The following is a 26,710-nucleotide window of genomic DNA, read 5'->3' as shown; positions in this document are numbered from 1 at the left end:
ATGTTGACTATTTTCTGATTGATTATGTTAAGACGTTGCGAAGTTATATAAGAGACACAAAAGATCTATTGAGCAAGTTAGAGCAGCTCGCGTGTAGAGAAGGAGACTTACTTATAACAATGGATATTGCTAGTTTCTACACTAGCATAGGACATAAACATGGCATAGAAGCAGTGGAAAAGATTTTGTCGACGCGAGAAGCCAACTTTGCAGAACATAATGCTATGCTTCTGGACTTTTTAAGATTTAGTCTAAATAATACAATTTTTATGTACCAAGACCACTACTATAAACAACTAGTGGGGGTAGCCATGGGTACGGAGCTATTCCCCCAGCTTAGCAAATATTTTTGTGGGGTGGATCGGAAGAAAACGAAGCATGGGATCTCAAATACGAAGAGTGGACACAACATATATTGGTGTGGTACAGATATATAGACGATCTGATGATAGTATGGCGGGGATCCAAGAGCAAAGCGGAAGAATACATTGAAAAATTGAATAATAACAATTATAACTTACGCTTCACACAAGAAATAAGTAGCAACAAAGTGAGCTTCCTAGACCTGGAAATAAGAATAGAACAAGGTAAGATTAACACACAATTATACAGAAAACCCACAGCTGGGAATTCAATTCTGCACTCAATGAGTAGCCACCCTCCTAGTTTGATCTATAGCATTCCATATGGAGAACTTTTGCGTGTAAAACACAATTGTACATCAGAGGAAGACTACCAAGAGATTGCGAGGAAAAGTGTAGAGAGATTCAGGCTGCGAGGCTATGGGGAAAAATGTCTGAGAGAAGCACAAATGAAAGTGGATAACATCCTGCGAAAAGATACACTACAGATTAAGAACAAGAAAACAGGAATGGAAGGGAACTTTAGATTAATCACCACCTACTCGGAGGGGGCAGGGAGGTTAAGAACAGTAATGAGAAGGAATTGGAATCTGCTAACTACAGATCCAATAATAGGTACAGACATTCCGAAGCAACCTATGATAACTTATAGGAGAGCAAGGGCATTAAGAAACGCTCTAACAAATAGCTATCTCCCTCGTCCGGTTGTAGAACCTTTTGGGAAATCTATACCAGGCTTCTACCCTTGTGGGCGCTGCAAAGCGTGCAGACATAGTAAGAAAGTAACATCTTACCAGGTTCGAGGACAACAACGAAAAATTAAATCTTTCTTAACTCGTACAACGCCATACACAGTCTATTGTTTGGTATGTCCGTGCGGACTACGGTATATAGGGAGCACAGTGAATCCAACAAAAATGCGTATTTTAGAACACTTAAGAGCAATTACGAACTGTGATCCATCATACCCAGTGGCGAGACATTATAAACAATACCATAATAGCAATAGTGAAGATTTGGAATATTTTGCACTAGACCAAGTACCTAATAACCCCATAGGGGGAGATAGATTAAAGAAATTGAGGAGATTGGAATCTAGGCATATTATAGATATCGGAACTAAGACCCCCGGGGGTCTCAATAGCCATGAAGAGATGACTGTGCATTTGGGATAAATGTAAAAAATGTGAACTGTATAGAGTAAGAACTGATTAAGAACTTCTGGAAATGTTGAAAAGTTTTATGAACTGTGATTTTGATTTTAATTTTATTTACTTTATTTTGGTTAAGGGGATAAGCTGCATAGTGTGTTGGCGAGATATGAAACAGGATCACTTGGCATAAGCCCATCCAGGGCATAATAACAGTATAGGCGCAAACCCATTCAGGGCGTAATGAACAAACATTGACTAGACGCAATATAGTGTAATTCTATTAAGAATATAATCGCTTGGAATGATGTTTAACTTTGCGAGTACATTTGTTTGTCAATGTGGATAAATCCATCCAGGACGTTATAAATTGTGCAATAATGTATTCAAACATGGCGCTTATGTTTGGGAGGTAGTCCTGTTTCTACCTCAGTAAAATTGTATCACATGAGGTGTATAAAAAATTCAAAAAAATGGCGCGTCAGTGTACCACTGACAAAGGCAGGAGCCGAAACGCGTCTGGTACTCAAAGGATCAGAAAATAAAACTGTAGATCCTACTCCCGCGAGTGCTGTTTTCTTTACACAAAGAGGAAAAGGAAAGTAGCTGCGATATATGTGTTGGGTGCTGATGAAGGGAATGTCCGAAATGCATTCGCCGCCACCGCACTGTAGATTTGCACAATAAAGTTTCTCCAAACTGGCCCCTGGGTTCCTGCTCTTTCCTTTGGAGGGAGAAACCACATATATATATATATATATTCACTGAAAAAACCATAGGTTATAGACCATATATAGTTAGGAATTAGCATTTACAAAACCTTACTTTACTCACACAAAACCATTGAAATTCTCATATATAGTTAGTTGCACTAACGATATATCACGCACACGCAATCCACTGCTGATCATGTCACATATTACATCATTCATGACATGGTCAGTGACATCACTGATGACATCACTGATGACATCTCAAATGACATCACTGATGACATCACTGATGACATCACTGATGACATCTCAAATGACATCACTGATGACATCACTGATGACATCTCATTTGACATTACTGATCACATCACTGATGACATCATTCATGTGATAATACGATGAACTTCTTCAGACTCTAATATAACCTTAGATACACTCAGTGTAAACAGACACTCACAGACTGTCACTCATCCATGGAGTTACAAACACACCTAGTCAGTCATGCAAAGAATCAATCACACCTCCATTTTCTCAACTATACAGTTATACACACCTTACTTATTCAAACACATACTAACACATATTTACTCTCTTATACAATCCCGGATACAAGTTCACAATGATCCATACAGCCACTCACACATTCACTGGCTCTTATGCACAGTTATTTATATATGTCAACTCTCAAATGTACTGTGTTTTACATATGTACTTACTTTGACATGTAGCACTGAGATATCCATTCACTCACCAATACACTCATGCACAGTCAACAGCCCATGTAGCTGTTTCCACATGCACTCTTGAACTCATACACCTAGTGAATCAACTACTCACACATCTATGCACAGAGTCACACACCTCCCAGCCACCCCCACACAAACTCAATCTCCCATACAAATACTTGGGCAACCAATCAATAACACATATAGCCTCTCGTATAGCTAATGATCAACACATGCAGCAGTTTACACCACAACAGACATACTGATGCACACATTCAGACAGTTTAGTCACTAACCCATGCATTTAGTACGACACATTTATTCACTCACTCATACAGTCAGTCACGCACCTACTAAATCCTTCATCCAGACACTTATACATCCACTCATTCTTCAATATGTAAAACATGTTTAAACTTTACAGAAACACACAGTCACTGGATGTTGTCATCAGTGATATCATCAGTGATGTAATTTGAGATGTCATCAGTGATGTCACTGACCATGTCATGAATGATGTAATATGTGACATGACCAGCAGTGGATTGCGGGTGCGCGATATATAGTTAGTGCAACTAACTATATATGCGAATTTCAATGGTTTTGTGTGAGTAAAATAAGGTTTTGTAAATGCTAATTCCTAACTATATATGGTCTATAACCTATGGTTTTTTCAGTGAATTTTCAAGGTTTTGTAAATGCTAATTCCTAACTATATATGGTCTATAACCTATGGTTTTTTCAGTGAATTTCAATGGTTTTTTAATAGCAAATATTAAAAGCTGTTAAATGTATTCTTCTTTTAAAGGAAAAATATATTTTATATGTATTTAATATAATTTTTTTATGTATATATATATATATTTTTTTTTTTTAGTTTCGCTACCGGTCCGCGCACTGGGTAGCTTCCCGTTAGCTCATTTTTATGCCGCGACCCGGTCCGCGAACCGGTAAACGTTCCGTTTGCGCAACTGCCGCGTTAGAAAACAACATCGTGACGCGTTGCGTAAGCGCGACGTATCGCGTTGCCGCGTAATGCGTCTTATGACGCGCCGCGTTAGCGCACCTGGAAGTGCTCCGGAGCGCGAACCGAGGCGCGAAGCGCAGCTCCCCGGAAGCGATCCGGGGTGCGGCGCGGAGCGCGTAACGTAAGCGTAACAGGTCATGTGACTTGTTAATAAAACTTTTCATTGGTTCATTTCACTTTTGGTTTCCTAATGATGTAAGGCAAGGTCATGTGACCTAAAAATAACACTTTTCATTGGTTTAGAACATTTTTTTTTCCCAAATGATGAAAGCCCCCACCTTTTTTCTCACTCTGACTTTCAACTTTGTGAGAGGAAGACCTATTTTGATTAGTAAGAAATGGCTTCATTAGTAGCTGCAGCTGGTGCACCCCCACCACCACCACCTCCTAGGAAGGAAGGACCACCTCCTCAGGTCATCCTTAATGAAGAGGAGGAAGAAGAGGAAGAAGAGGAAGAGGAGCAAGGGAGGAGAAAGTTTTTGCTTGAGGAGCCAAAGAGGTCCCATGTAAAGGATAGTTACATCTGGCAATTCTTTACATTTCCCCGGGGCCAAAAAAAAGTAAATGCCCGGTACGTCACATGTCTCATCTGTGACAAATCTCTGTCCAGAGGGACTGATAAGAAGTACAGCTATGGTAATTACACCATGCATCGGCACATGGAGAGGTGGCACCCTATAAATTATAGTGCTGCGCAGGTACGTGACCTGCAGGAAAACCCCCCTCCTGTGGCCAGTACATCAACAGAAGAGTCAGTGACGGGACCAGAGGCGAGGGAGATGGTCCCAAACATTCAGATGAAGTTCGGGGTCGTGAAGCAAGTGTGCATTTTTTGTGGCAATTTAATTTGCTATAGGGAGAGTAGCATCACTTTAATCAACAGAGCTATTGACCATCATAAATGTCCAAAACGCCCCAGAAACTAAATTCTTTTTTTTTTGTTGCTCCTGTTGAGCCCTTTATAACGAATGGTTTTCGTTCCCCCCCCCCCAAAACAAACAAAAAAAATATAAAACTGTTCAAAAAATACAAAAAAAGTAAAAAAATTGTTCAGAAAAAAAAAATTATATATATATATAAAACAACAAAAACAATTAAAAAAAGTTCTTTTCAGAACTACCTCCCATTTATGAAAAATTGCTAGAATGTTTAGCACTCTGGCAACCTCTATTTCTTTTGATTCGCTTCTCAGTTCGCGCACCGGTACGCGAACCGGAAGCGAAACAAATTTTTTTTTTTTTTTTAAAAAGGTAGAGTGAGTATAAGGGAAAACAAAGACAGCTAGAGGGAGTAACACAGACATAATATTTATAAATTAAAAATTGTTTGAGACATAATTTTTTTTTTCAAATATAAGATATAATAGTAGAGTAATTATTTAAAAAAGTCAGACTAATGGTTAAAGATTCAACATTTTAATATTACTATGTGCTCAGGGAGTGCTCAAAGGATCTGTTTCTGCTTTCCTGACAGACTATGTTATGGATTCCATATTAGGACATGCAAGACATCTACAGAGGAGACGGTGTACATTGAATTTTAGACTCTTCATTGGTACCTACATGTTGGTACTTTCATCACCCACACAACACAACAGCTCTATTCAGAGCTACCCTACCTCAAAGCACTCTAAATATATTATTTTACTGTTTCCCTTGGTTTTCCCCTTGTTACGCTATCCGGAACGCTACCCGGTACGCGAACCGGACGCTAACCGCGCGAAAATTTGAAAAAAAATCCGTTACGCTACCGGTTAGCTACCCGGTTCGCGTACCGGGTAGCGCCTCTATCGCGAAAAAACGGATTTTATTTTTAATTTTTTGCCCCGCGGGACCCTTTAATAGCCCCCTCATCAATCCTAGGGGGTCAGGAGGGGTCTACCTTGCCCCCTTTCATTAATTTCCCCCTTCGTTTTTCTTCACCTCTTGTCTCTCGATCCTACCGAGAGACAAGATGGCGGCCGCTCCGGACTGTTTAGAATGTTGACAGACACCGGAGAACCAATCAGCTTCGCTCCGCGAAGTTCCGTTACGCGTCAGGTACGCGAACCGGGGCGCTAACCGGAGCGCTGTTACAGATATATATATTTTTTTTAACGTTAATTTATCAAAATCCACTGGAGCACATATATTGAGACCTAGCAAAGGCACATCGGGCAAACAATATCTACAATTTTGCCAAGTTTCGTAGAAATCCATTCAGCCGTTCGAGCTAAAAGTGAGTCCAACCGCCCTATGGAAAATTGCATGGGAAAAACGCGTTTTGGGACCCCCCTTTTGTCTCGGCCCCCCCCTTGACGAAACCCCCCCAAATTTTTAGTGGCTGCTCAGAAACAAAATGTTCCATTTTCCTGAAAATTTCAGCCAATTCCGTCCTCAAACGCCAAAGTTATTCGACATAGAATTTTCAAAAATCCCATAGGAAAAAAATCCTAACTATATATACCTACTGGCGACCGCCAGTAGGTAATATATATATATATATACATACATATATGTGGGGCATATATAGGATTGTGTTTCCGGGGTCCCGCGCATGGGCGGGAATATTCTAGTGCTTATGACTATTGATAAGGATCCCCTGGATGAGAACCAGTTTGTATGGAGGAAAGGTGGTATATGGTTGCTGGTCAGAACACGCTTGCAAGTTGCCGACACAATGAGTTGTTAAGTGCTAGGAGAAAAACTGTTTTCTGAGTCAGAAGATGCAGCGGACAGCTGCACATTGTTTCAAATGGGGTGCACCTCAAGTATGTAAGAATCAGATTAAGGTCCATCTGTGGCATCACAAATTATTTGGGTGGAAACGTGTGTTAAACTTAGTAGGAGAGGGGTTTTCTGTTGCAGGAACATCCTCATTTTTTGCCAGATTTCTAATGCACTTTGACTGAGTGTGCTGGGATCCTGCTAACCAGGCCCCAGGACCTGTGTTCTTTCCCTAAACTGTACAATTGTTACCACAATTAACACCTATCTGGCCCACATAGAAGTCACTTGTAAAAGGTGCCAGTGGTACCAAGGGACTTGGGACCAGAGAATGTCCCTTAGGGCTGCAGCATATATTGTGCAATATTAAAGGACTCCACACCAAACACATACACACTGCCATTGCAGGCTATGTCTTGTGGTATAACTGAACTAAAAGCATCGACATGGCACACCTTCCTAAGTGCCATTCCTACTCACCAATGCCGGTGGCATAGGTAAGGCACCATTCTGGCAGGCCTCACAGCCCTAAGGCAGGGTGCACTAGAGCACAGATGAGGGCATAGCTGCACAAGCAATATCCCCCTTCAGTGTTTGTGCCATTCAAAGACATTGTACGTGCAGTGAAGCTATTTTGAGTAAATGAGCCGGGAGTTTGTCAACAAGAACTCCAGAGCTACATAATGACTTTACTGAAGACAGAGGAGTTTTGTTTCAGACTTCTCCGCATAATAAACCCACACTGATGCTAGTGTTAGATTTAGTATAAAATGCACTCAGAGGGCATCTTAGAGATGCTCCCTGAAAAACAACCGCCCTCTAGTGTATTGGCTAAGATGCCCTGCAGCCACCACCAGACAGATTGCTAACTTTCTGGGGTGAGAGCCTTTGTGCTCTCGGAGGTCAGAAACAAAACCTGCTCTGGGTGGAGGTGCTTCATACCACCCCCTAGCAGGAACAGCAACACTTGGTGGTGAGCCTCAAAGGCTTTCACCTTGTGATGTGCTGATTTAGGCAGTTCCAACTAGTGGAGTTACCCCCTCCCCCTTGTCCAGACCCCACTTTTAGCGGCAGGACAGGTGGGAACATTAGTAAGCAGAGCGTGTCCACCTTAGCCTGGCACAACCCTAGAGTTGGCAGGAGCAGAGGCGAACCCCTCTCTTAGAAATTTGCCATCTTGAATTGAAGAATTAGGCCAATAGTAACAGGGATGTGCCCAAAGGGAGGGGGCACCCAAACGGTGTAGTCACCCTAGGGGAGAGTAGCCATTAGCTACTGCCCCCAACTTCAGTAACGCCCGTACATTTTGTATTTAAAGGCTCCCCTAAAGCTTATTCCTCAGACTCGATGGACCAAAGAAGAAGACGGAAGCACACCGCTGCCAGACCAGGAACTGAACAGCTGCAGACAGAACCCAGCAAGAACCCCACCACCTGTAACTTGTTCGACAAATTGACCTGCTGTCCTTCCAGAAATCTTGCTAGGCCTCCAAGAAACCCCAGAGACCTTCCAGCATTCACCCAAACTCCAAGAACCTCCTGTTGGGCTAAAGACTCTAGTCCCCAGCATCCACGGCTACAAGAACCGCAGTATTTGAGGACTGGCACTTGTGTCGACGCAACTCACTACTACCGAGAAAAACCCTGGACCGCAGCGGTAGAGGATCGACACTTGCAACAAAGCGACTCTGCCCTGCCAGAAGCAAGCACCGCAGTTGACGAAAACCACAACGGGACCTGCGTTAGCGGCCTACTGACTCCCAGTCATCCCCATTGCGCTTCGCTGAGCTTAAGAGCAAACATCATTGCCGGTATCGACCGCCGTGTCATAGATACTGAACTCTGCACCTCTTAAGGTGCCCCCAGTCTCTATTAAATAGCTTGGGCTCAGCTAACTCTGCACCTGGCCGCCCCAGTGCTGCCGCAAAGGTAACTTGACCTTTGCCCAGGGCTGGTCTAAAAATCCTTGAAGACTGGAAAAGTAAGTTGTGTACTTACCTGCTGATGCGCAACCCCTTTTTCCTTCTTTAGGATTGCATAGCATTCTATCTACTGTCTATCTTTTTCAAGTACCTAATGTTACTGTAATAAATGTAAAGTAATATTTTTCTTCAAACATTGGCCTGAAGTCAGTCGTTGAGTGTGTGTTTCTGCCTTCTATGATTATGTACAACAAATTAATTCACACTACCTGATGATAAGCCTAACACTGATAAGTGTAACTGCTCAGCCCAGCTACCACTAAATTGAGAGTAAGGTATTATCTACTTTAACCTCTGCCACAACTTTGGGGAGTAACTGGACTCTGTGCACACTATACCTCGTTTTGGTATGGTATATACAGAACCAGCTTCCTACAAACTTTTACTAAACCGCCATCACTGCAGGTGATTAAAAGAACAATTGCTGAACTAACAGCAGCACAAACAGCAACAGATTCAGCAATCTGTCTTGAAATGGATCTATCCAATGAGAAGTACACAAAGCCACAAACTTCTCCCAGCACAGATGGTTTGAGGATGGACGCCTCGCCGCCAAGATGACATTCGCTACCTCAGGAGGGAGGCATAAAGCAGTAGGCTGCTCAGTCTCCATGCGTGGAGGTGTAGATTGTGCAGGTGATCGAGGGATGGATGCTAATGCCCGTCATGCCCAACAGTTCCAGATACCACATTCGCTTGGTGGAACTTAGAGCCACTAAGATGACTTAAACCTAGTCAGACCTCAACTTCTTCAGGACTCCCAACATGAGAGGAAGAGGAGGTAAGGCGTGCAGTAGTCCTGAACTCTACTCCAGGCAGTAAGTGTCTTTAAAATTTGTTTTGGGAGCACCAATGTGCAAAAGCTTACACACTGCACATTCTCGGCAGTGGTGAAAAGGTGTAGTCAGGGTTCTCCGTATTGCTAGAAGATGGCCTGCGCCACCTTGGGACGCAAACAGCATCTGTGATCTGCTAGGCAATGCTGACGGAGTTTGCCCGCCCGGTAATCAAACTACCAGTGAAATGCACGAAGGACTCGGTCAGTTCCAGAGGCACAGAGCCTCCTAACACAGGACCTAAATCCATTGTTTGTTGCAGTATCATATGACGAAGGTGTCTTTAATGAGAACCTGAACCAGCCTCCACTTAATTGGAGGAAGGCCTTTACTGCTAAGTGAATAACCCGCAACTCCAAAAGGTTCATGTGGAGTATGGTCTCTGCCAGAAACCATTATCCTCTGATCACCACCTCTACAAGGAGACCTCCCCAAACCAGCAACAATGCATCCATCACGACCATCAACTCTGGGTTGGCCAGGCAAAGGAGTCTGCCTCCAGTCCAATTGCAGTCGAGCAGACCTAATGCAGTTTTTTGCACTCTCTTCTAAAACCTGGACAGATTCCGAAAGGCTCTCTGGGTGCTGGGCCCACTAGTGCTATCTGGAGTGTTCTACCAGCAAGAAGTAGGAGACGAAAAAGGCTGATAAACAAAATGCTACTATTAGACTACAGCACTCATTGTGCCACCCACTGAGGTAGCCCTGTAAAGCATGGCTCCAGGCCTGCCACTGCAAAAGCCCAGATGCTACTCTCCCTGCATGTGCCCAGCTGATCAGTTACGTCACATGCTCTAGATTCTGCTGCTGACCTTGTAATGGAGTGAGCCCTAACCGCGAGTTGTGCTTCCCAGGTCTTGGAGCATAGGTTGGTGTTAGAGTGTACTTCTCCTGTCTAAACTGCAAGAGCTCGGACTTAAAACGTTAACGTTGAATTGGCGGTCAGATTCAACTTGCCGGTTTGCCCCCACTGTAGGAGATCAGACTTCCATAATCTTTTTTTAAGTGTGAACTTAAGAGGGTTTAGCCAAAGCAAATCGAAATCAAGGCGTTCCCTCTGCACGAACTCTGGACTTAGCCTGCTCAGAGCCTTACGCATATGTGGACGACTGCACTGGGACCTAGTGCATCAAGATAAGCGATATGTGCTTTTTGCCACTTTTTTTTGTTCAAATATAAAACAATTATATCACTGGTTCTACTTCCTGTTCTTTTGTGCCATTTTGGAGTGATTTTATTTATTAAATTTGGCCCTATTCTGTTAACTTGGCTTAGGATTTTTCTTGTGCTGTACTCTCACTTTATTGCTGTTTGAATACTTGTTAGACCGGTCAGCCTTAGGGTGGTATCTGCCCCCTCCAACTTTTTGCCTTCCTTCTCCATTTTTTCTGCACGGACTCTGAGCATATGCTCTCCTCTAAACATGGTAATACTGGTTCATACCCATTTGGCATATTTAATTTACTTATAAATACCTAGTAAAGTGGTTCTCCTTTTACTTCGGCCTATAAATAAAATGCTACTAGTGGGCCTCTGGCACTGATTGTGCAATACAAGTAAGTAGCCCTTTGAACATGTCTCAGGCTGGCCCTTGCAGAGCTGGTGATTGAAGTTTAAACTGCCATTGCAACCTGGCAAAAGAAACCTTTTGCCGGGCCCAAACCTTCCCTTTTAATACAAATACGTCACCCATAGGGTAGTCCATGGACAGCCCAAAGGGCAGGGTGCAACGTATTTACAAAGCAGGACATGTACTTTTAAGTTTTACATATCCTGGTAGTGAAAAACTCTTAAATTCGTTTTTCATTACTGCAAGGCCTATATCTCGGAAAGGATAACATTGGGATTACCTTATTACATTTTATAGGTATAATTTTTGAATGCAAAGATATGACTGGTTCAAGTTTGGTGTCTCAGGAATGCCAATTTAAAATCCCAGCTTATGATGAAGTCAGATTTTAAATTACAATTCTAGAAATTCCACTTTTAGAAAGTTGGCATTTTCTTGCCTTAGCCATTTGGTGTCCGCAGGCTGCTCCCGGTTACATGACTGGGTATAGTTGGCAGCTGGGCTTTGTGTATTCCTCCTCGTCAGCCTCACACAATGGGAAATTAGGTGTGGTTGGGTGGCCATCATTGGCAGGATGAGGAGGAGCTGGGCTCAGCTGCACTTACAGCGCAATATGCTGTGTCCTGTCACCACACAAAGGGCAGCATAACCCATATAGTTAAGTCTGGAGCCAGGGCAAGGAAGGCAGGGCATCTATGCACTATAAAGGCATGCCTCTAGAAGTTTATCCTCACTTCAAAGGCACAATTGTGTATAAATGCAGGACCTCAGACACCACCACTTCAGTACACTTCTGGCCCAATAGAGACACTGCCAGGATGGAGGACTGCTGTGCTACTAAAGGGCTGTCACTTTGCTGGACTATTGATTTGCTATACTGATCTACTGGCCTCTTACCTCTTACTGAACCTGTATTTCTTTAACCCAGAACAACTCCAAGTACTAATTGGCTGGTCGTCTGATCTGAAGCCTCAGGGACACAACAGGTTTCCAACCGCCTTGCACCTGCACCTAAGCCTGGACTATGCCATCTGTGAGCCTACCCTATCTATTGGTGGCACCCCAGCATTGGACCCTTGGAAGTGAACCTAAGGTGCTTGCCAGCGTAACCAACGCATCTTCTCTGGTGAGTGACGCATCCCAGAGGAAAACAAACGCATCTCCTCGGCTGAGTGGGGTTTCACCGAGGGGACCAGATGTATCGCCCCCATTGAATGAATTGGAAACGTCGCAAAGACCTGGATCGCTCCTGCAGTCCTCTGAACCGACGCATCATCCCCAAAGGAGCGGCACATCCACAGCCCAGGTTCTTGCATCACTTGTCGCTGCTGCCAGACTTTGCATCACAGACCCATAGCTTCTCGTAACCAACATATCGGCAGCTATGCACCGCATCACCGATGCCAGGCTTCGCATCGTAAGCACCGTCGACGGGACACATGACCTCGCACTGCAGCCTTGCCACAACTGAAGAACAGAGGCATCGCTTTGGCTGTGCAGCGCAACTTCGACATGGATCCATGCGACACTCCGCAACCAGGATTTAAGGTGCTCTGTAGCTAGCCGTGCTCCATCGCGGTCGGCCTGATCTTGTGGCTTTGTCTCGATACGGCGCAACCAGATATCCCCAACTGGTACTTTGTCCTTTTTGGCACCATTTTCATTAAAAAAAACTAAATTCAATATCTCCAGTTCTATTGATTGGATTTTTGTTGTTTTGGTCTGTTTCATTTATTAAAAAATACTCTTTTTCTTAATCTGTAGTGGGCTCCTTTTGTGGTGTGTTTTCACAGTTTTACTGTTTCAAGTGATGCACTAATACTTTACACATTGCCTCTCAGTTAAGCCGGACTGGTCTATGCCAAGCTATCAAAGTGAGCACATGTTAATTTGGGGTTTGTTTGTGCTTTACCTAGACAAGGATTGTGGTTGCTGGCTAGCCAGGGCTCATACCCCAGTTAACCAACAACCCAATTTCGTACAGTGCTGCATAAATGCTTTACACATTGTATCCAAGTTAAGCCTGGTTGCTCTGTGCCATAACTCCCATGGGTCCCTTGCTCACTGTGACAATGCATTCAAGCTAGCCTGGCTGAAAAACTGGGTCCAAACTGGGGTGGCGTAGTGGGCAATAGAACAATGGATGTAACCCAGATCTCTTGACTGGGGGAGCATGTTTGAATCATTCAGCATTCTGTCCATCATTTGTTGCAGTTGCAGTTACACTTTTCGCCCTAAGTGGGATGGGTATGCCCAGTGGTGGGTTCCTTGCTCACTGTGCCACTGGATTCAAGCTAGCCTGGCTGATGAAGGGTGACATACCCTGAAACCGGTCCCAGGATGCTCAGTTCCGGTCTAGGGAGGACCTGGCTTGGCAGTTCGGTCTGGACTGTTCCCATGAGGCACAGGGTCAAGACTGATTTGCATATGGCTGGGTCCAAACTGGGGTGGCGTAGTGGGAAAAAGAATGATGGATTTAACCCAGATCGCGACTGGGGGAGAATGTTTGAATCATTCAGCATTCCGTTCATCATCTGTTGCAGTTACACTAACTCCCATTGGTTTGAGCCCCGGATTATTTCCTGACATTTGCAATCCACCCTGACGAGGACTGTGATTTTTATTTGAGGTGGGTTCTCACCCATTAACTAAAACTTCAATTTCTAAAGAGGTGCTGCTTGATCGGATGATGTACTTCACTGCAACCTTCGTATTCTGGAGAACTTGTGCCAGAATAATTCAATACGCATCTGGGACTGTTAGCCAGACCTCTCAAACATGGTCTCACGATGTGTGTGAGTAGCGAGGAGGCTGCTGGTATTTACTGATCTTGAGGCTAGGCTTGTAGAGGAGAATATTTGCTTCCCAAAAGCCTACCCATGGATCGAGTCCTCATCTGGAGGTGTAGTGGGGAATTAATTTGGGTTAAGACTGCTGATGAATGGTTGGACCTACAAGCTTTCCAGCATGCAATGCTAGGTCAGGACCTAGCATACAATGCTAGGTCAGGAAGGATGGGTCTATGTCTTCTACCCACTTGCCTATTTACCAGCGGTTTTGCCCATGTAGCCATTAACATGTCTATCAATGCTTCACTGAACTTCAAAAGTGGTTTAGAAGAAGTCTGTCCAGGCTGCAGGACTTAAGTGAACACATTTGTTTAAACTTCTACAAAAAGGCAATTGACAACAAAGGACTTCTGCAGCACATCGGGTGACCATTGCGAAAGAGGTGGATTCCTTAGTAGAGGGGCCAAGTGACAATTTCACCCAGTGTCTAGGAAAATTAGGGGGCCAGGTGAAAAATGCACCCCAGGGTCTAGAGGAAATATCTAGCCCACTGGCCACCTAAAGGTTCATCTAAAGATTGTCGTCATCCATGTCATCTTGATTATTATTAAGACTTTTATTTTTGGCTGATGCTGATTATGTTGTGCATTTGGTGAAATGGCAGAATTGTTCCTGAATTTAATAGTGGTTGAGATGTTTGCTGAAGCAAAGTATGGCTGAGGTAATATAAGATTTGTTTCATAGTACCATTGCAGAATGGGCTCTTCCTCCGGGATCTTCAGGGTGGGCGCCGACATGGCAGGAGCAGGTATGGACTGCAGCGTCGGAGCCTGGAGTCGGCTGCCAAGTCAAGACTGATTCTGCTGTGTAGTTGAGGCACAGATGGCAGTAACCTGACTGGAGGTCTTTTCGGATCCATGGGGTCTCAAGGCGCACTAGAGGGAGCAGGTAGGGTGCTGAAGATGTGCAATATGGCCTGATTGAGGGTTTCGATCTGTTGCGGTTTAGCTGGTGGCCCTGGAAACTCGGGTAACATGGGATGAGTTGGGGAGGGGGGCGGGGGATCAGTTCCCTGGCAGTAGTTCATAACTGAGATAGAACTAAACTTCTGGGTGTACACATAATTAGTTTCTCAAAAAAAACTTTCATGTTTTTATTTATTTATTTGGAGTTATCTGAAGGAATGGGAAAACAATTCATGGAACGGCCTCAAGAGCAGGTTCCCACTTCAGATTTTGACTGAGAGCTGCCTTTCCTTGCTCTTTGACAATGGTCTGAAGTGAAGTTTGGCTTGATGTACCCTGTATCGAGTTTGGATTCATCTTGGAACAATCTCGCAAGACTTAGTCATGTAATGACCCAAAACAGACATTAACTAGTGAAAGTCCGTAAAAGGGTTAAATCTGTTGTTGTAGGAGGGCTTGGCCACAGCAGCCACCAAGATGGCTACATTCTTTTAGGGCTACAACGGCTGTGGCTGGTTTCTTGCAAGAGTGCCTGCCATCCCTTAACATTTTCCAGTCTTTCCTATTTATAAATGCAACCTTTATCGAGAGGATGTGGATTGTGGTCTCTCCCATGACCTGTGGTGCATACAGACTGGCATTTCAACACAGAGCGGCCCTTGCGGCCGGGTATGGCCTTGGGGGCCTACAGTGAAACGGTCTCGCCGGAGCTGCGGGCCGCCATCTTACCATTGCAGCGCCCCAGCGAACTACACAGAGATTGCAGTGGTGATTTGGCTGCTCATGCTAAAGCTGTGCCATCCGCCTACCCATCGGCGGGTGAGCTCTGGACGTGGCCTGCCTAGTGAGTGCAGACCCTGGTTATAACAGCAGAGCACTCCGGCGGTGCACACGCCTCTGCTGCCTACACCTTCTGTGCACGGAGAGCTCGCTGGCAACCGGGCGTGCTCCTCTGCGCACTAGTGGCTCTCCTATCCGGTGTCCTGCGTCACACCTCATATTACCCTTCTACACTGTGTGGCTCCTCCACTGGGAGAGCCTTTGGGCCTGCTGGGGACTGGACGTGTGTGATGCCTCCCTCCCAAATATAGTGCAGCAGAGACGGGCTCTATCTAAGTGTTGAACATTACAGGCCCTTATTCTCTTGCTTGACTCTTTTTTGCCTGTGCTGGTGGTCTGGGCCTGCTCTGGGAGCCCTTTACCATCGGCCCGCTCTTGTTTGTTGATACCCTATCTGGTTCTGGTGCAGTCAGTGAGCTGCCTTACTTCTCACCAATTGTATCGCCCGACTATGGGACGCCTAGACTGACAAATCAACAGGATTCAATGGTGCTGAGAAACATTTCTGGACTAGAAGACGGGCTAGGACTACATTGAAACGTTTTGAATAATTGGAACGTATCCTAAGATGGAAGCGGTCAAAGCGAGACCCGGAGGAAAAATATTCGTACATCTGCCATTGTGGAAACTACGAACATGGGGTGATCTGACATTTGTTTAACACCTCCCATGCACCGTATTCGACTGCACTAATTTCACTCCTACTTTCGCAGTGGATTATGCTCGTCGATCTCTTAGTCTCGCACTCCACCAAACCGTGGGTAAACCCCTGGGATCATTTTATCACGCTGTCTCAATTATAGGGATAGAGACACTGCACTCAGACTGGCCCGCAAACTTGTCCCCCTCCAGTATCCGGTCTCTTCCCTGATTTCACAATAGTGGTCAAGGAGGCCCGTCAAAAGTTAAGCAATGCCAAAAATGTACTTCATAAATTATACCTAAAATATGCTATGCTCTATCCGGCCCGCATGCTTGTCGACATCAATGGTAAATCTTGCATCTTCTACTACCCAGCAGACATCCTTGCCTTTTGCAAGCTCCTCACGATCCCCATCCCCTAAACGAAACACCCTCAACCTCTGCAACGCAATCTTCTACTGGCTGATACATATATATTCTCTTTTTGATGGAGGGTTACCTCTGTATGTCCTCACTTGATTCAGATATTGCATCTCCCACTGGTTGCTGTCTTTTAATGCTTTTGCAAGGGTATTGCTGCTGCATTTATACGGTTGATTCTTTCTCCACTTTTTCAGGTTTCCTTTCAGCACACGTAGCATTCCCAAATGTGATGTCACCACGCCCTGTGGTGTACACCGACTTCCCTCTTGTGGGTTTGTTTAAATGTATCTCTTTTCTTTGGGAGGGCGTTGGGGTTTCAGTTGTTTGTATTATGTTAGTGGCACTTTGCACCTCAGATACACTATCCATTCTTTCTTGACATGGCACATTCCCATTTATATACGCATCCTACATGGCATCCCCTAAGTGGCAGAGTAAGGTAGTAGACGTCCCCTTCCTAACATGGAACATCGGTGGTATTAATAACCCCTGTAAGGTCAAACAAGTCTGCTATTACTTAACTCGCAATGGAGTGAAGATTGCATTTCCTCAAGATACTCATTTACCACTACTTCTCTTGCTATAGCTCCTATTCCCGGGTATTCTGTATCCTTATACATAAAAGCATACCCTTCTCACTACATTCTAGCCGTGCAGCTTTTTATTGTTATTCACTGGCACACTTGCGTACAAACGTATGCTTTTAATTAACGTGTACACCTCCAACACAGATGGCCTCAAATTCCTTCATACCCTCCATGACCACATGGGCCTCTCCGATGCTGATTTATTATTATGGGTGGAGATTTTAATATGGTATTACATCATCCTCAACCTCGGTAGTCTACTAACACGACTCGCCTGGACAGGCCGCTTGCCCTGCATACACTGTGAAACACTCACACTCCCCTACAACCGTGGCGGTTTTGGGGTTTCCAGATGTCCGCCTTTACTATTTAGCGGCTCAATGTCACTACTCATACCGCTGGTATCACCATGATGCCCGTATCCCATCTCAAACCAGACAGAAATCCACTAGGGGACCTCCTACATTCCTCTATACTACTTTAAGGCATCCCTTTAGACTCTTACAACATCCAAACAGTCTCCACAACATGCTGGGTGTGGCAGAGGCTTTTGGATAATAGCCCCTGGCTGTCTCTTACAAGTGTAGGACTAGTTCAATGCACCCTTCAGCATCACGACCTCAGCACCCTGGAGGAAGTTTTTCCATATGAGCATGTCCTTGCACATGCAGACGATATCCATTTTCATAACGCCACTTACATGGACCACTTTGTGCTCCGACAACTACAGAATACTTTATGCTCCCGCATGCCTTTCTAACCTTTGGCCCTTGATGACCTTCCCCCGCTTTCACTCGTATTATCGGATTCAAATGGTGACAGACTGGTCTCTAAACTGTACCATTCCTGTTTATCTTTGAATCCCAACAGTACAAACTGGGCCAGGGAGGCCTGGGGCACTGACCTGGGCTTTCCACTCTTAGATAAGGTGTGGTCATATTGTTGTTCTTAAACTCGCCGTAATTCAATCAACCACGGACAAACTCTTGCATTTCAAATTTCTGCATCGAGCTTATGTCACTCCTGATGCTATTGCAAAGTTTGATCGTACATACCCAGCTCAGTGCCCTAAAAGCTCCACCCCGACACAGCTTTTACACCTGGCTTGGACATGCCCTCAAATCCTCCCCTACTAGTTCTCTGGTCTTTTCTCTCCTCTCCACCATAACTGGCTTAGAGGTCACACCGAACCCTCTCACTGCGGTCCTGGGATACCCTGGGGATGTCCCTACATGCGTATACATATTTGTGTCGCTGGGGCTGCTACTGGCCAAGTGTGAAATTGCAACTCTCTGACGCGCCAACAGCTCCCCTTCCAACTCAAGCTGGTTGAGAAGCATGACGCATGACATACTGTGACAGAGTCAGTGGGGGCTTTGCTTAATTACAGACCCCTACCTCCAGGCCCGCGACGTTTGGCAACCACTCAGGGATTACCTACTCAGTTTGGAACCAGACACTCAGGACTGAATACAATTTTTTCTCTACGCATTCAGCCGCATCTTCTGTTTCTACGCCATGTATCCCGACGATCATGTAAATGAGCTCCATCACAGGATATATTTGTACGATGCATTTGATGATTGGATCAATTGTTTGCACTGGTCTAGCCTATGCAATGTCCATGATGCTATGCCAAATATCCTCATTAGTGTTCGAGTACCTGTCTGCAATTTTGCTCTATCTGTCGTATTGTTGTCTTACATGTAATGTCATGTGTTTAAAAAAAGACTAATAATAGATTTACAAAAAAATAAACCTGTTTTAGGGAGTGACTTTCCTTGGACACAGTTGAAAATTTCAAGAAAACATTTTCACAAGAGAAAATAATTCGGGAACAACCTCTGGATGCACATCTGAAGGTGCAAAAGGAAAGGGAACAGATGTCATGCTCTAATCTGTATTATTAGATTAGTAAAACTTTGCCCCCATCTTTCTGGTTTCATACGGAACCCTTGTAAATGTTTGTGTGAATCGCCAACAAGTACAGTGTAGAGTGACGTCTGCTCTTTATAGCAACCGTTCTATGCTTTAACAGGGACTTACTGAGAAATAAATACAATGTATGTTTTTTTTACTGCTTCATGGTGCCCAGTTATTTTATGCACAAACAGCATTTAATGGGACTAATATTTATGGGCAATCTTAAACACATTGCAGAGTCTCGAAGGAAGGTATACGCTAGGCTAAAGTGGGTATTGTTAAATTTAAATACCCTGGAAAGAGCCAAAGTCTGCTTTCAAATTGAAGCAACCCGGGTTCCTAGTCTGGACATATGGCAATCCAATATGTCCCATCCTTAATGAGACCGGATATAAATATGGAAAATAGCTGGTCTAATGGAGTTTGACCCAGAAAGAGAACACGTCAGCACTTCATAATAGCGCTTGTAGTGTGTGCATTGTTATACCCAGATATCTTGTTAACTAACAAAGAGCTACAAAATCCAGAGGGAATCTTTTGTTTGCTGTCTCTTATGCTGAACCTATTTTTCATAACAAGTACATCATTTATTAGAGGCTCCAATAATATATTCGACAAATCTTAATCCAACAATGGCATGTTGGAGAATCTAACCCTCCCACAATACAATCTTTGATATTTGTGCCCATGCTACTCAACACAGACTTTTAAATCCTACCTAGGTTTATGTGGGCACATTTTATGAGTCAGACCTACAATACAAAAGTTACACCTACTTTCTTGATTTTTCATTATCTCTTTCCTTTAGCTCAGCTTTTGCTTTCTTCAACTCTTTCTTGGCCTCTGACAACTGCTCTTTTTTTGCATCAATCTGCAAACGAAATAGAACATTTTATTAAGATCTGCAATCTGTTCTCTGAAAAACACCACAGTCATGCAGATTACATGCTTTAAATATATAACGGACACTACAGTGGCCCAACAGTATAATTTAACAAGTTAAAAGCATTTGTCATCAGCAGCGGTAAAAAAAACATTTTTACAAACAATATGAAAGCAAACAAGCATAGCAACCTCTGACCATTGGTCGAAGGCATACTCTCTCTCCCAAGCAGCTCGGCTCCTACCTCACCGCCCTTGAGCCTCGAGCCTCCTCCTGGGAGATGTTCGAGACCCCTTCGTGCTAGTGTTCCTCCATGTGCCTGACTCTGCCCCTTGCGGTTCATAACGCCTGGTATTGTTGGGTTATATTTTTTTTATTCCTGGTATTGTCTTGTATTTTCATTTCCTCACACCTGTTGTGCCCATTTTTGCCGTTCTCCCCGCTCCCATCTCCCGCCGCTGCTGCCCTGCCCCCCTGTCCACACCCGCTCCCGCCTCCCAGCTGCTCCTCCCTCCCCTACTTAATGGTGGCCGCTGCGCGGTCACGCCGAAGGCACGCCTAAGGCAAGCCTGTCTGCGCCTGTTCGCAACCAGCGCCAGTAACCGTGGATTTACGACCTTCCATCCCTACGACTCCGCCGCCCTCCTTGCACTCAACCCCAGAAGGCCCACAGACTGCCAACAGGCCTCACCAAACACGACCCATGGCCAGTTCTCCTGCCTCCGCTGCTGCCAGACCTTCACTCCCACCCCGACCCTCAACACCACCAACGCCAGCACCGACGACACGCTAGGATGCATCCTCCTCAATGTACGCTCCGTACACAAACACGTCATGGAAATCTGAAACCTGCTCTACTCTCTCTCGCCTGAGATCACCTTCTTCACAGAGACCTGGACCAACGCCGTCTCCGCCCGACATCAACAACGCCATCCCGGACGGATACAAGATCCAGAGGAAGGACTGCCCCAAGAACCCGGGAGGATGCCTCGCCATCGACCACAAAAGCACCCTCCGCCTCACCACCTCCAGCGAAACCTTCCCCTCTGCCAAACACCTGCATTTCCAGATCCATACCAGACCAGACATAAGACCACACTCCTGAGAACACTCATCTACAGACCCCCCCACCCCCCTCTGGACACCCTTCACCACAACCATCACCGACTTCATTGCACCCCACGCCATTGCATCAATTAACTACATACTCATTTGAGACCTCACCTTTCACCTCGACAACCCCAGCGACCCCAAGTCAACCATCCTTTGTGACAACCTTGACACACAGAGCAGGACGAGCAGGACACACCCTCGACCTTAATCTTTGTTGATGGTAACAGCGTCCACTTCAGCCATACTACCGAGGAAACCACACCCGGGCATCCGACGCAAACACCGCAGCCTGAGGACTCCACACATCAATCTCCAACTGCAAAGATGAGCTCACCCGCTAGGCAACCCCGGCAAACAACGCCCCAGAAAAGCCGCCTGGTTCACCACCGACCTCCAAGAAGCCAGTGAACTGCAGACACCTGGAAAACTACAGATAACTACTCCACCTACAAGGATGACATGACGGACTACCACAACCAAAGTAGAACCAAAAGGAACTTTATCCAAAACAAAATCCTCACCAACTCCAAGGAACTCCAGTGTCGTCCAGGAATTCACCATCCCACGCAGCGAAGCCACAGACATCACCTGTCCCAAGACCTCTGCGACAAGCTCGAAACCAACTTCCACCTCAAGATCAGAACTCTCTACAACAACTTCATCGACCACCCACAAGAAGCTTCAGCCAGCCCATCGCCTGCCCAAGACACCAGCCAGCCCACCATCTCCAACTGGACCCAATCACGACAGAGGACACCACCACGGCCTTGAAAGGCATCCACTCGATGGGGCCCCCACCGACCCCTGCTAACCGCACATCTACCACAGAGCAGCAGATACCATCCCGACCTGCTACACACCATCAACACCACCTTCAAAACAGGCACCTCCCCAGACGACTGGAAATGTGCTGAAGTCAGGCCCTACCGACCTCAAAAACTACCGGCCCATCTCGCTGCTCCCCTTCGCAGCCAACGTGGCAGAGAAAACAGTCAACAAGAAACTGACACGACTCTTCGAAGAGCACGCCGTCCTCGACCCATCCCAATCCAGATTCGGAACCGACCACATCACCTAGACAGCCACAGACGACATCTGCACCCTCCTGCCCCAAGGCCACTCTGCAGCCCTCATCCTCCACGACCTGTCCGCAGCCTTTCACACCGTCTCTCACCGCACACTGGTCGCCACACTACACGACGTCGGCATACAAGGAACTGCCCTAGACTGGATCTGCTATCGTTCCCCACCGAAAGAAGCCAGAGGATCAGACTGAAGCCCTTCCTCTCTACCCCCATGGAAATCACCTGCGGAGTCCCACAGAGGTAATCTGTGAGCCCGACCCTATTCAATATCTACATGGCCCCCCTCAGAGACATCGTCCAACAACACAGCCTCAACATCGTATCATACGCCGACGACTCCCAGCTCATCCTCTCCCTCGTCAAAGACCCCACCACCGCTAAACTCAACTTCCAGAAGGGAATGCAAGTCGTCACAGACTGGATGACCAACAGCTGCCTAAAACTCAACGCCGAGAAGACAAAAGTCCTCGTCCTTGGAAGCACCCCTTCAGCATGGGACAACACCTGGTGGCCCACTGCCCTCGAACGCCCCCCAACATCCACAGACCACACCAAAAACCTCGGCATCGTAAGCGACTCATCCCTCGCCATGAACCGACAGGTCAACGCCGTCACCTCTAGCTGCTTCAACACCCTCCGCAAGACCTTCAGACCTTCAAATGGACCCCCCGAGTCGAGGAAAACAGTCACCCACGCACTCATCACCAGCAGACTGGACTAGGGCAACGCACTCTATGCCGGCATCAACAAGTCCCAACTACGCAAACTCCAAACAATACAGACCACCGCTGCCAGACTCGTCCTCGGCATCCCCCGACAGGAACACATCAGCCAACACCTACGGCGATGACACTGACTCCCCATGGAGAAGAGAGTCACCTTCAAAATCCTCACTCACGCCTACAAATGCCTACACAACAACGGACCCAAATACCTCAACGACAGAATAAACTACCACGTACCCAAAAGAAACCTGTGATCGTCCAAATTTGCACTGGCTGAAACCCTGCGCATCCACCGTGCCAGAGCAGGTAGATGATCGTTCTCTCACATTGCAGCCAAGACCTGGAACGAGTTACCGGCAGACATCAGACTCGCCCCCTCCCTGAACACCTGCAGGAAAACTCTCAAGAACTGGCTCTTCGGCTGAACGGAGTGGCGTACCCCACCTAGCACCTTGAGACCCTCACGGGTGAGTAGCGCGCTTATAATTCCCTGATTGATTGATAGAACCTCATTGTAAAATAAAAGTGCTAGAAATGTTATTTGTCTTTTAAAACAATTAGTAATTATGAGTAAAAAACACATGTTGACATGTAGCAAAAATGTCCATTAAAAAGGAGTGACTTTGTGAAACTCAAGGTTTTATTATTAGATCTGTTGAGGCCAAGTTATCAAATTCAGCAACAAGTGGCATGGCATAAAAAGTAAAATTAGTCAATGAGAGAACCGACCAAAACAATTGTGTTCTTATATTCATGATTAATTAAGGAGACTCTCCCATTTCCAATGCAACCTCTCCCAAGTGGATCCATGTTCTGCCATTGCTGCAGATGTGTGATCCGCAAATTGGGATACTATTGTACTACCAAGCCAGGGATACTATCACTAAGATAAATGGGACTGGGACAGAAAAATTGGCATCAAGCCATACCCCATTCGCTAAAGGACTTACAGTCTTTTATTTATTTATTTATTTATTTATTGGTTTGTTACGCGCCGGCATCACACCCGAAGGTGTATCTCCGCGCGGTGCTGTGATGTGGACAGAAAGAGGAGCCTCCACCTAGAATAGTACCGTTTTTAGGCGCTTCCTGAAAGCTGGGTGACTAGGGCACTCTCTGAGGGAGAGGGGGAGGCAGTTCCATAGACGTGGACCCATGATGGAGAGGGCACGACCTCCTTGTCTGGTCTTATAATGTCTGGGAACCTGCAACAGCTGTTGGTTAGTAGACCTGAGGGTACGAGACGGACGATGAAAGACAAATTTGTCCGCCAAGTACTGGGGTCCCAGATTGTAAAGACTTTTGTGTATCACACAGCAGATTTTAAATTCTACCCGTTTCCGGATAGGAAGCCAGTGAAGGGCTTTGAGGAGGGGGAGGGAAGGCGTTCTAGGGGGGGAGTTGGTCACCAGCCGTGCTGCGGTGTTCTGCACCACTTGCAGTTTGTTAAGCACTCCCTCACTGGCCGCTAAGAGTAGGCCATTACAGTAGTCCAGGCGGCTCAAAACGAGGGCCTGGACCAAGGTCTTCCGGGTGTCATCGGGCAGAAGGGGGAACACCTTCCGAAGGAGGCTAATGACGTGGAAGCATGAACCCACAGTAGTGCCGGCATGGTGAGAAAGGGTGAGGTCCTGGTCTAGACGAACCCCCAGGTTTTTGACCACCTGTTTAGGGAGCGGGGCTTGTCCCAGGCTTGAAGGCCACCAGTCTGGGGTCCAAAGGATTTTCGCCTCCCCAAATAGCATGACCTCAGACTTTCCCACATTGCACTGTAGGAAATTCTTGGTCATCCAGCTGGCAATTGCAGTCATGCCGTTGGAGAATGATTGTTTTATCTCCGGGGTGAAGGTCTTGAAAGTAAACAGCAGCTGCGTGTCGTCAGCGTAGGAGATAGGCATAAACCCAAAGGACCTAATCATGTTGGCGAGAGAGGAGACGTAAACGTTAAACAACGTCGGGCTCAGGCAGGAGCCCTGCGGGACTCCTCTAATGATGTTGGCCGAGGCGGAAGTAAAGGAGCCCATGTTCACCTTCTGGGTCCGCTCAGAGAGGAAGCTGGTAAACCACGCCAGGGCAGATCTTTCAATGCCTATCTCCTTTAATCTGGAGAGGAGAATGTCGTGAGATATGGTGTCGAATGCTGCGGACAAGTCCAACAGCACCAACACCACAGACAAACCTCTGTCCAGTGACAGGCGTATGGCGTCCGTAACAGAGAGGAGGGCGGTCTCGGTACTATGCCTAGGCCTGAACCCGGACTGAGAGTGGTCAAGGCTGCCAGTGTGCTCAATAAAGGCGGAGAGATGATGGTTGACGTGTTTCTCCGTCAATTTGCCAATGAATGGCAGCAGAGAGATGGGCCGCAGATTGGTCAAGTCCGACCAGGGGATGGTGGAGTTCTTCCTGATAGGCTTGACCATGGCCTCCTTCCACACCTGGGGGACCAATCCCTCAGTCAGGGAGCGATTGATCACCGTTTGAATACATGGGCTGATAACACTGCCAATAAGGTGCATAACACGGGCAGGTACGGGGTCAACTGGACTGCCTGACTTGATGGTCCCAATCAGGGAGTTGACCTGGTCTAAGGAGATCTCCGGGATGAGGGATAGTGAGGCTGGGACAGCCCTGGCTGTTCCAGACTGTAGACTGGGCAAGGGATCGTTATCTTCCGTGGAAGCGCTGGATTGGGAGATCTTTTGGTAGATGGCGTCAATTTTATCCGTGAAGAAGCCAGCTGTTTCGTCGCACAGTTGTTGGGTTAACACCTCTGCACTGTCACAGGCGACCGGTTTAGTGAATGTGCAAAGCACCTGGTAAAGCAATTTAGGGTCGTTTTTAGCATCAGAGAGCTGAGAGATGATGTGGGACTTACGGGCAGCTCTGATGTTTGTATGATAGAGTCGCATAGCTGAGCTATACCTGTCTCTATCACTAGGGCTGCGCGAGAGTCTCCAGGATTTCTCCAGCTTTCTGCAGGCTCTTTTTTCCATGCGTAGTGCGTCTGAGTACCACAATTCTTGTTTACGACCCGACCGCATATTGCAGCGTCTTAGAGGGGCGATCAAATTGACCGTCGTACTCAGGGCTTTGTTAAATTTGGACAAAGCCAGATTGGGGGAGTCTGATGGGAGGAATTCAGGAGGAATGAAGGCGGCTCCAAAGGAGGTGGCGGATACCTTGTGCCACTGCCTGCGCCATAACGGTAGGGGGACAGGGTTGGGGCGTTCCTCAGAAAGAGAAGGGAGGGAGAAATTAATTATAAAATGGTCAGTCCAGTCAACCTGCACTGGGGGATGGCAGATCAGGGCATGGGAGTTGGATAAGATTAGATCTAGCGTGTGGCCGGCTTGGTGGGTCGGGCCCTGATTACACTGTATAAAGCCTAGGGCAGAAAGATCAGCCAACAGTTTGCAAGATTCAGCGTTGTCGGACAGTTCGCTGTGGACATTGAAGTCCCCTAGGAGTACAAAATTAGTCCCAGACCTAATATGTGGGGCTAGTGTCTCCAGGAGAGTGGTCGAGGCCACTGTGTAAGGACCCGGAGGGCGGTAAACCAATGCTCCCTTCCAGAAGAGTGAAGGCGAGTGAAGGATTCTTACCCCATATCCCCTGGGAACAGATTGCGGGATCTACGCTCAATCTTGCCGTCTTCGGCTAAACAG

General features: G+C 46.2%; 1 protein-coding gene across 3 annotated transcripts in view; it reads right to left on the bottom strand.

The window, feature by feature from the left end:
* Positions 1-26,710, bottom strand: part of TOP1MT (DNA topoisomerase I mitochondrial) — a 1,348,974-nt gene that overhangs the window by 185,929 nt on the left and 1,136,335 nt on the right. For all 3 annotated transcript variants that reach the window (XM_078686649.1, XM_078686647.1, XM_078686648.1), the window contains one exon: positions 20,016-20,110. In XM_078686649.1, the coding sequence (XP_078542775.1) occupies positions 20,016-20,110 (95 nt within the window). The remainder of the gene's footprint in view (positions 1-20,015; positions 20,111-26,710) is intronic.

The sequence above is a fragment of the Lissotriton helveticus genome, chromosome 4_1 (genome assembly GCF_964261635.1).
Source record: "Lissotriton helveticus chromosome 4_1, aLisHel1.1, whole genome shotgun sequence".
NCBI lineage: Eukaryota > Metazoa > Chordata > Amphibia > Caudata > Salamandridae > Lissotriton > Lissotriton helveticus.
The sequence above is the reverse complement of the archived record's forward strand: the minus strand, read 5'-3'. Positions and strand labels throughout refer to the sequence as shown.